General features: G+C 41.1%; 1 protein-coding gene across 4 annotated transcripts in view; it reads left to right on the forward strand.

Moving 5' to 3' along the window:
- Positions 1–8,127, forward strand: part of LOC133448934 (contactin-4-like) — a 242,039-nt gene extending 233,912 nt beyond the window's left edge. For all 4 annotated transcript variants that reach the window (XM_061727954.1, XM_061727956.1, XM_061727955.1 and 1 more), the window contains 5 exons: positions 742–857; positions 2,893–3,079; positions 3,160–3,272; positions 3,357–3,525; positions 5,350–8,127. In XM_061727954.1, coding sequence (XP_061583938.1) covers positions 742–857; positions 2,893–3,079; positions 3,160–3,272; positions 3,357–3,525; positions 5,350–5,441 — 677 coding nt within the window. In that variant the 3' untranslated portion in view covers positions 5,442–8,127. The remainder of the gene's footprint in view (positions 1–741; positions 858–2,892; positions 3,080–3,159; positions 3,273–3,356; positions 3,526–5,349) is intronic.
- The last annotated feature ends 3,308 nt before the right edge of the window (positions 8,128–11,435 follow it).

An 11,435-nucleotide genomic window follows, 5' to 3' on the forward strand; every position in this document is an offset into this window, starting at 1 on the left:
GTTAAATCGACGGCGAAGACTACGGCGTAAGGTACGCGGCGACGCGAACCGTACGGTCCGCACGCCGCGTGCCTTAGGTAGGCGTTGGTGTAACGCGGAACCATGAATCAGCCTACATTCGTAAAGACTGCACCGGGCTCGTCGAGCATTTTAAATGTGCGCGCCGCCCACTGGTGAAATAAGGATTATTTCGTAATAATTGGACCTAAACAGTGAAGCTGCAACTCACATAATCTGAACAGTTCAAATTCCAGTTCATGATCTGCAGAATGAACAAGTTCACGTTCAAGTTCTTTATGTGTAAATATGTTGCGTTCAGTTCAACGTTCTCACAGAAATGAACGTGTTCAATGAACGCGTTCATGCACAACACTGCCAATCGGTGGCCTGTAGTGTGATGACGTCAGATACAGCCGACTCAGCTTCGGCAGAATAGATACAGAAAAAGTATCTACTCGGCACGTTAGACCCCTAGTGGAAAAGCGCAAAACCGAGGCGAGTCGAGTCGGGCTGAGTAGGTACTAGTGGAAAAGTGCCATAAATGTACAGGTTTAAGAGTGGATCCCCCCCGGGATGATCAGTGACAGTATTCCCACTCAGCACTCCTCAGGCAGCCTGTCCCAGCTTCCCTTCTGGTGCGGTTCTGATGAGAGCGGGCTTTGAATCTGTTTTGATGTTCCCTCTTTGAGGGGGTCATCAAAGCCAAGTGGCGCTGCTAAAATCATTCTGCTTTAACTCCAGAGCCGGGCCGAGCTCCCACCAGAGTCCGTGCCAAGAGCCTCTCTGCATCTGAAATGGAAGTTTCGTGGAAAGCTCTGCCCTGGAACGCCAGCAAGAGGAGGGTGCTGGGCTACGAGGTGAGCACCGCCGATACACCCGCTGAGAGTGTGTGTGCTTCCACTGGATGCTCTGCCCTTTTTAGTGCGGTGCACGTGTGTGTATAAGTGTGCAGATGACAACTAATGTTGAATCTTGTTCTCTTTTATTATGTATGAGCGTTTCAGGCTCATGCACCTTGGGCACATGAGATAATATCTTGCTGCATGCATGATAGTCTAGCGTGGTCCCCGGCCTCTGGGCCGAGCTGTGTTCCTCTTGTTGCTTACCTAGGTACCGTAACCAGCATGATTAGCTTGCTATCGCAACACTCGACGGGACACGTGTTTATCGTCTAATCCACACAGCGCTGCTGTTTTAGAAAGTGGCTTTGTGCTCACGGAGGTCATTTTAATTCTGCTCATTATTATAATCCAGGATTTAAAAATGCTACCGTTTTCATTCCTAAGAGTGCATAAAATACCATCCATACACCCATCCATCCATCCATCCATCCATCCGTTAGGATTTTATGAAATTGTTTAAAGGTTTGAAGGGTTTTTCTCTAAGATTCTATACTGGTGGTTGCTCTCATCGCAAGACGACATCCTGGTTTGTAGGGTTAGACTGTTTTGCTGAGTTCTTCTTTAGGTGATGAAAATGAAGAGAAACAGATGTTTTAAAACAGATTTTCTCAAAGTTTTAGTGATCTTCGGTATTTGCTGAGTTAAGATCTCAAGTAAGAAAAATCGGCAGGATATATGTGGCTGAAAGTGTGACATGTTTAGGTTTATTTAACCACAGATGTTTTCACAGATAAGGTTCAACATCCGCACCTATAACGTAAAGAACACCTCCCTTTTCAGTATAAATATAACTGGATCGGTGACCATCGTGTGCATTTATCTCCTACCTTTGTGGTTTGAGAAAGGTTTACCTCCGGCTGGAAAACATTGTGCATAATATAATAAAGCTTGTAACAACTTTGATTCTGTTCACTGGTTTTCTTACCAGACAAACAAACACAAACAAATGGAGATCGTTCACATCCCTCCCATTTACTGTAAGGTCAGGAGCCAATCCCAGCTCTCTGTGGTTAAAAGGCGGGGCCACAGCCTGGACAGGTCACCAGTCCATCGCACAGCCACATACAGAGCCGTCTGGGAGATTTGCAAGGCCCTGTGCGAAATGGCCGGGGGGGGGTCCCTTTTTTGGGTTTTTCGGGTCGGATCGGGTGTCTATATGCGCAATTTTAACTCTCCAATTAGCAAAATACTAGATATCTTCCCCTGCCTCATCATCATCTCGACTGCCTCCATGCAGGGCCCCACGGCTGCTTGAGACCCGGTCGGATCAGTGATTTTTGTAACAAATTTATCAAACGAGCCTTTCAGAGAGGCATTAAACTCTTCCATTTTCTTTAGTTTTTTTCTTTTTTCATCCCCTGATGGAAATTTCCTGAATCTGCCTCGTTCTCTCGACATTGTGTGACAGTTTGTTCCAACTCCACCCGTCTGGATCAGAGCAGCTTGTGTCTGCGCTTGGTCTGATCAGTTGTATTGAACAACAGAATCAACAGCATCATTGCACATATATTTATTGATATGCACAGACTAGAAAACATTTAGAGGTCTGTAATGGAACGTGACTGTTGATATTTATAAGGGAAAAACGGAAAAAAAAAACAGAAAAAAAAAAAGGCCCATAGCGCGAGGCCCTGTGTGGTCGCACGGTTCGCACACCCCTTGCCACACACACACACACTCGAACAAGATACCAGAATTATGACATTTTCACGTCCCAAACTAAACTCAGGAGCAGGGTCTGGGCCGCACTCTACAGTAAAGAACTTGAACCAGAACCCGCCCGACGGAGGCATTCATCATCTCACTAGGTGGTGGGCATGTGCACTGCTGAAGCCTGTTTTCAGTCCTATTCACCACATCTCCTTCCACTTGAGTTCACGTGTCCCTGTTTTCAGTTTGCACTTCATTGACAGGGTGCAACAGAAAGCTTTTAAGGTGTCCGTCACGTTTTCTGCACTCACGTCTGCAGTTCCGCCTTGTTGCTTTTCAGCTGAGGTACTGGAGTAGAAGTGAAAGGGAAGACACGGCCAGCGTGCAGAGGACTGTGGGAAATCAAACATCCACTGTTATCCGAGGCGTGAGGGGGAGCACCACGTATTACATCTCGGTGCGGGCGTATAACACCGGCGGAGCGGGGCCTCCCAGCACCACTGTCAACGTCACCACCAAAAAACCTCGTAAGGGTCACGTAGAAATACAGCTGCTTGTCGCCGCTTCGCTTTTGTTGGAGGTGAACAATGTGTTTTCCTCCTCACAGCACCAAGTCAGCCTCCGGGTAAAGTCATGTGGAACACATCAAACTCCAAGATCATACTGAACTGGGAGCAGGTCAAAGCGCTGGAAAATGAGTCAGAAGTGACTGGTTACAAGGTGAGCACGCTTGTTTGATCTGAAGAGCGTGCTTTTTGTTTTTTGCCATAACTCACACTGCTCTTTACTCAACCCCGTCCTCAGGTGCTGTACAAGAAGAACCAGCACAGTCGACCCAGCGTCATGGAGACCAACACCACCTCTGTTGAGCTTACTCTCCCCACTGATGAGGATATTATCGTCCAGATAAAGCCGTTTGGAGAGGGAGGGGACGGCAGCAGCAGCAGGCAGATCACCATCCCCAGGGTCCCAGGTCAGTGGAGAGCTGGATCCCCTGCAGCATTTCTTACCAGAACAGATTGGACTTCCTCATCTCCAAATACACATGCAACAGAAACATAATGTGCATGAAACACTTACAGGACTGTCTCAGAAAATTAGAATATTGTGATAAAGTCCTTTATTTTCTGTAATGCAATTAAAAAAACAAAAATGTCATACATTCTGGATTCATTACAAATCAACTGAAATATTGCAAGCCTTTTATTATTTTAATATTGCTGATTATGGCTTATAGTTTAAGATTAAGATTCCCAGAATATTCTAATTTTTTTAGATGGGATATTTGAGTTTTCTTAAGCTGTAAGCCATGATCAGCAATATTAAAATAATAAAAGGCTTGCAATATTTCAGTTGATTTGTAATCAATCCAGAATGTATGACATTTTTGTTTTTGTAATTGCATTACAGAAAATCACAATATTCTAATTTTCTGAGACAGTCCTGTAATGTGCATGAAACACTTATATAATCAGGCAAATGTCTAAGTAAAGTCTGTTTAGAGCGACGGTCTTGAACCGTCTATACCAGGGGTAGGGAACCCTGGTCCTAGAGAGCCGTAGTCCTGCATGTTTTAGATGTTTCCCTACTTCTTTACACCCTGATACAAAGGACTGTGTCACTAACACACTTGTGCAGACCTGAATGAGAAGCTGGTGACGGTCATTAATTAGAATCAGGTGTGTTGATGCAAGGAGATATCCAAAACATGCAGGACTATGGCTCTCTAGGTCTAAGTAGTCTGTTTAGAGCAGGGGTCTGCAACCTGCGTCTCCGGAGCCGCATGCAGCTCTTCATCCTCATTGTACCTGCTCCCTTTGGCCTTGAAATAAATCCTGAACATAAATAAATGATATTTCTGAATTCATTTTTAGTCATATTATTAGTTTATTTTGTTGGGCAGTTATCTTGGAGTTTGAGTTGATGCCATCTAATTTTAAAAGAACTGTTTTTAAATTTCCATATTTATTTTTAAAGCTGCTAAGCTGCAGGTACATGTTTTATTTATATTAAAATGGGGCAGTTTTTATTTTACTTTTACACAAATATAGACTGAAATAGGCCTACAGTTCACAGTTTAATTTATTTCAAAGTACGCCTACAAATGCACACTGTTGTTATACAGGACTGTCTCAGAAAATTAGAATATTGTGATTTTCTGTAATGCAATTACAAAAACAAAAATGTCATACATTCTGGATTCATTACAAATCAACTGAAATATTGCAAGCCTTTTATTATTTTAATATTGCTGATCATGGCTTACAGCTTAAGAAAACTCAAATATCCTATCTCAAAAAATTTGAATATTCTGGGAATCTTAATCTTAAACTGTAAACCATAATCAGCAATATTAAAATAATAAAAGGCTTGCAATATTTCAGTTGATTTGTAATGAATCCAGAATGTATGACATTTTTGTTTTTTTAATTGTCTTACAGAAAATAAAGAACTTTATCACAATATTCTAATTTTCTGAGACAGTCCTGTATTTAGTTGTAACAGCTAAAATAATACATTTTAAAATAACTTTTAAATTCTCTTTTATTTCACGTGGCTCCCGACAATTGCTTTTTTTGTAGAAGTGGGGGCAAAATGGCTCTTTTGATAATAAAGGTTGCAGACCCCTGTTTTAGAGCGATGGTCTTGAACCGTCTAGGTTAAGTCTGTTTGGAGCGACTGTCTTCAACCCAAGGAACCCAAAGTGACTAAAGCAGAATGTACAAGCTGTATATTGAAGTCTTCTTTCCTCAAGGCAAACACACTAACACACTTGTTTATTTTGATACCTCTTCAGGCCCCAACGCAGTCGGCTCAGCATCCAAGGTCTCCACTCTATCAGCCCTCAGCACAATAGCACTGTCTTTCACAGCACGGACATCTTTATGACAAACGGCTCCCAGCAGACGTTGTATCCGACATGGAGACAGCTCCCCGGCAGAACGCAAACACAGCCAACTCCGCTCTAACTACATCCATTCATTTAGATTTTAGAGGCAGAGGGAAGATGCTGACGGCTAAAATTAGAAATACATTATTGAGGAGACAGAGGAGGAGCCCCCTTCAGTGCCCAGGCCAGGTAGAGGAGATTGACTGATGTCGTGACTATGTTGTTACCAAAGCAGCTTTCATAAAAGAAAAATAAAGTGAAAAAATGTCTTATTATATGCATCTTTTTGTATGACGTGTTGAGCTTTTATACATTTTGTTTTCTTAATGGGTTTGAAGTCAGCCTGAGGTGACGGGGAGAACATTTAACTGCATGGTATATAACATCATCCAGGCCTTCAGTTTGGAGGTGAATATCATTTGGAAGTTTGCCCTTTTATCTTCTAAAATAAGGTTTCGCCAGTAAGTTTAGTTCCAACAGAGCAGAGTATGTTTGGTTTTTTCCTGTCACGTTACAGTCGGTACATGTCTGTATTTCAGTTTTGCCCACCGTTTCAAACATCTTTGACTCGGAGGTCTGCTTTGGTGTTGGTGTTGCTTTTGGTCTTCTTACTCAGAGCATGAAGAGAGGAGTAGCATCAGTTTCTGCGTGTGAGTCTTAGCTACAAAGTAAGCCTGCCAAGGTCAGTTCAAAAGGAGCCCTTAAAAAGGTGGGCTCCAGTTGCTCTAATCATAAATCTGCTGAAAACGCAGAACCATGCGCTTCCATGTTGGAGCTCAATGGAAAAAGTCTGGGGTATGTTAATATACTCTTGTGCAATGTGAGCAAAGTAATCATGAGAGCCTGTGATCATTCCTTCTGTCCATTACGAAAGTAAAGAGCACAGAGCCGTCTGTGAGGACAAACAGATATTCTGTCATCAGGCTTTAGGCACTTTCTCTGCAGAACTGTAGGACAAGTTTGCACTGTTGCAAGACTTTATTTATGGCCTGAGATGTCCCAAAGATTGACAAACGTTGGTCCAGTGCTCAATGCTGCTGCCTCACAGCAAGAAAGCTCTCCATTCAAACCGGGTTCCTAGGGCTGGGCGATTTTGGACAAAAATAAAATCCCGATTTTTTTTTTCTCTGAAAATCCGATTTTCGATTTCGATTTTTTTGGTAAAAGTACAAAAGACAATGGAATAAATTGTTTCAAATATTTTATCTTTATTTTTAAAGAAAAATAGCAAGCAAATTTCCCTATTGGGAATGAAGTGCAATTGAAAGATACTGTAAATCCTCCTTTTAGTAAAGTGACAAAATTTACAATCTTCTTGACCAAACAAAGATGACTAGACTAGATGCGAGAGGAAAATCGATTTTACGATTTTCCTTTTTTTAACATCGTCTTGATTAATAAATCCGATTTAGATTTAAAATCGATTAATCGCACGGCCCTACGGGTTCCTGTCTGTTTGGAGCGCTCATGTTCTCTTTGTGCGATTCCTACCACCGTCCAAACACGTATGAGCTTAAATAATGATTCTAAATCCAGTGATTTTGCACATTAGTCCTCACAAAACGAGCACTGTAGATGCAGTTATGAATGCACTCAGATGAGAATGCTTTACAGTCGACATGGACAGAGGGACGGTGAGCTTTAACCCTGGCAGCACTACTAAGACGCCATGGGCAGGAACTTGCAGAGAAGTCAGTGAAGTGCTTGACAGTAGCAGGACCGAGCTGTCGTCGAGGGCTTATCCATCCTACGTTCCTCCAATCCCGGCCACCGGACGGCAGTGACGGCCTGACCCCTGTGGCCGCCTCACTACCCCTCATTCTTTCAGTTAGCCCTGTGTCTAGAGCGATTCTTTGCCTTCTGTGTGCCTCATCATATGTTCAAAATCCTCAGGTCCTTAAAGAGCCTTAACTTATCATATGTATGTCGAAAAGAAACATTAGAAAAAGCAGAACCACAAAGCAGCTGCGGGGATGTTTACATGCTGCTGTAGCTATAGGAACCACACGGTGGGTAGCCAGCATCCTCTGCTGAGGTTACTGAGGGTACTCTGAACGGCATTCTGCCGTTTCACGTGGGATATTGGCAATATATGAGGCCAGGTGCATTTTTATAGATGTGTATTCTTAATAAAAGATGCTGCTGCTGATCTTTTTTCCTTTTCCCATAGTCTCCTGATGCCATGTGGGCCCGCTGTGCTGCTCTGAGTACAGCGCCGTCTGTGTGTAGCTTGTAATCCAGTTCATAGTTTGTAGTACTTTGAAGGGGAAGTGTACTGTAGGCTACTGGGTTTTGCTGAGAATCATGCATCAAGAAATGTGTAATATACTGTTTTGTACACTCAGATCATTTATATAAAAGAACCTTTCTAAAGAGATGATTTACTTGGTTTTTATGTAACAACTCTGTTTCATACTGTAGCTAAGTGTTGCTCAGCATGACTGTACTTTGTCCTCCCTTCTGTCCATCTGCAGACCGATTGAATGGCTTTAGGTTAATGCATCTGATAGGTTTGTGCATATCGTATGTGTACCATGAAATCTGAACCGGTATAAGGCCAGCACCTGTGCTTCTGTCTCAGTCAGCCTCCCTGAGAAGTGAGTGAGTCTACTGTCTATATACGCTCTCCGGAAGGTCCTCTCTGTCGCTGTTTGTTGTTTATACTGTGTGAATAAAGATACCTGATTTATAGAACAATGCAATTGTCGCGTCATCAATACAGTCTGTTGCAGGATGTCACATGTAGGAATTAGTAGAAACACACACACATCTTAACCAGCATCATTTCAATTAAAACAACAGGCTTCCAGGTCATTACGACTGAATCAGAGGTGTCAAGTAACAAAGTACAAATACTTTGTTACCTTACTTAAGTAGAAATTTTGGTTATCTATACTTCACTGGAGTAATTATTTTTCAGACGACTTTTTACTTTTACTCCTTACATTTTCACACAATTATCTGTACTTTTTACTCCTTACATTTTAAAAACATCCTTATTATTGTATTTCATTTCGGCCTTTAAAAAAACTATCCAGTTAAATTGCTCCATCCGGATAGAGTGAATTTGGTTGTGGTTGTTTCAGATGTTCTTGTCCAGTTTTGTTCTTACATCCGTTCCCTCAGATTCCTGCAACTAAACTTGGATGTACATTCCAATAAAGGTTAGGATAAATGATAACATGCCTCTGAAGTTTGACTTTTTGCATCATTACAATACTTATAGGCAACTAGTCATCATATCTCCTGCTCTCTGAAACACATGTTAATGCTCAATAGTACACATATATGGTTCTTTAATATATTTGCATTATACTAAGATACATTCATTTTCAATGGCTTTTTTCCCCCTTACATTACTTTTACTTTTATACTTTAAGTAGTTTTGAAACCAGTACTTTTATACTTTTACTTGAGTAAAAAACTTGAGTTGATACTTCAACTTCTACAGGAGTATTTTTAACCTCTAGTATCTATACTTCTACCTGAGTAATGAATGTGAATACTGAAGACACCTCTGGTAGGAATTAGTAGAAACACACATCTTAACCAGCAGCATTTCAATTAAAACAACAGGCTTCCAGGACTTGTGAAACATTACGACTGAATATGATTATCTTCTGTGTACGAAAAGGATTTGGAGTGTGGTAATACATCACTTCTCTGATTTCCCTATCAGATCAATTAGTGCTTCTCTCCAGTTCAATCCCTCGCTGGAAGAAACACAAGAACCAACCTACGGAGCATTACGCAGAATCTTTTGAATTACCTTGAAAAACTAGTCCAAACACATTTGTTTTCACTCGAAATGATGATTTGATGAGTGGGAAGTAGTTACATTGCACTGGTAAGCAGCGTGTGGTCTCAAAAAGGAGAAAAAAATGAATTACAAGATGTGACAAGTCAGGTGAGGAGCGAGCTGCCAACGGGGAGATTCTGGTGTAACAGGAAAACTTTAAGACTCGAGCGAAATGATTAAAGTAATGCCAAATCTATCAGAAAGAATGTCCAATAAAAGGCTCTTTACCTGGTAAATCAAACAATTCTTTAAGCAAATCCTCCATGTTGAATATGCATTATGCAAACAACTTATCACTCTTCTTTACAAAATAAGAAAAACAAAAGAGGATTATGAGACGTTTCCTCTAAAACACTTTACGTGCGCTTATAAATGACACTTGTAAGTAAAGTGTAAGTCAAAGGAATTGACCTCAATGGGTTTATGTATGGCAAAATGGGTTGAGATTTACTGCCTCTTACCCTGTTATCTTTCATTTCCCATAATGCAACACTGCAGTCTTCGTCTCTGTGCTGAATAGTTCCTGTGGAAAGCTGTTAGGTTACAGGGATGCACCAGGTGGCAGTATCAGCACACGGATAACTACACATCAGTCCAAACCAACCTCACCACGAGATGGCGATACAGCAACCTGAGGAGAATAGTATCAATCCTTACTGGCTTTTATTTTGGATGCAGAAAATAATGCATGGAAATACGGAAGCCACGTGAGAAACACGAGCATTTTGTCGTCTTTCTCAAGGTGCAAACCCCCTTCCCTCATTTCAGAAGCAGAGGCAGTGTTTGAATCATACTGAGACATTTATTTATGCAGGTATACAGCACACACCACCAAGCACTAGGGGACGTAGAGCAAACGGCAGTGGAGACTTGACAGTAAAGCAATTTAACGGCCCTCACAGACAACAATCTCACGTTTCTGATTTGTACTGCACCAGTTTTAACAAGATGGGCCTAAACTTGTTTTCAGCTCTCATGCAGAGGCTTTCCCTCCCCCTGTACTTCCAGGTCATGATCTGAGCGAAGACAGACGCCAACTTTCACCCGGCTCTTCCTCACACCGGACACTTCCTGCTGAGCACAGAGGAACCCTGCACCTGCACCCATTCATGCACTGCAGAAACTCAACATCTTAACAAGAATATGTGTCTTATTTCTAGTTAAAATGTCTAATTTTTAGTCAAAAAAGAATCTCATTACACTTAAAACAAGAATCATTACCAGAAAAATAACTTATTTGACAATTTTCACCTGTTTTAAGTAAATTGTCACTTGAAATAAGTAGAAAAATCTGCCAGTCAGACAAGATTTATCTTCTCATTACAAGCAAAAAAATATTGTTCCACTGGCTCTTATTCTACTTATTTTAAGTGAAAATCTACCTGAAACAGGTGAAAATTGTTGTTTTTTTCCAGTGATGAGTCTTGTTTCAAGTGTAATAAGATTCTTTTTTGACTAAAAATTACTCATCACTAGAAAAAACAACAATTTTCACCTGTTTCAAGTAGATTTTCACTTAAAATAAGTAGAAAAATCTGCCAGTGGAACAAGATTTTTTTGCTTGTAATGAGAAGATAAAATCTTGTCCCACTGGCAGATTTTTCTACTTATTTCAAGTGAAAATTGACTTGAAACAGGTGAAAATTGTCAAATAAGTTATTTTTCTGGTAATTACATGTTTTAAGTGTAAGGAGATTTTTTGACTAAAAATGAGACATGTTAACTAGAAATAAGACACATATTCCTGGTAAGATTTTGAGTTTTTGCAGTGTGTTCCTACCTTCGTGTCACTGCTGCAATTTCACTTACTGATGACTTTAATCTTAAATCTCACCGATGCTTAAATAGAAGGATGGATGTTTGCACATCAGGCCCATGACCCTTCAACCCAGCGCTCCCCCACACAGCATTCAGCTTTCACATGCACTTTTCTTCAACAGTGTGTCCAGGTTGTTTTACCCAGCAGTTTACAGATGTGCAAACAAAGTGCCTTCACAAACAGTCCAGTGTCAAATGACCAGGAACAAAATAGGATTAAAACAAAAATAAAGCAAAATATAATATACACATCAGCAGGATTACAATCTTGTTTCCACAGACATTTCAGCAGCAGGTTGACAACTTCAGTAAAGTCAGTAGCTGGAAGAGTAGACGATGAGGGCGACAAAGCCATGACCACAAACGCTGGAAAAGA

The sequence above is a fragment of the Cololabis saira genome, chromosome 8 (genome assembly GCF_033807715.1).
Source record: "Cololabis saira isolate AMF1-May2022 chromosome 8, fColSai1.1, whole genome shotgun sequence".
In the NCBI taxonomy this organism is placed as follows: Eukaryota; Metazoa; Chordata; class Actinopteri; order Beloniformes; family Belonidae; genus Cololabis; species Cololabis saira.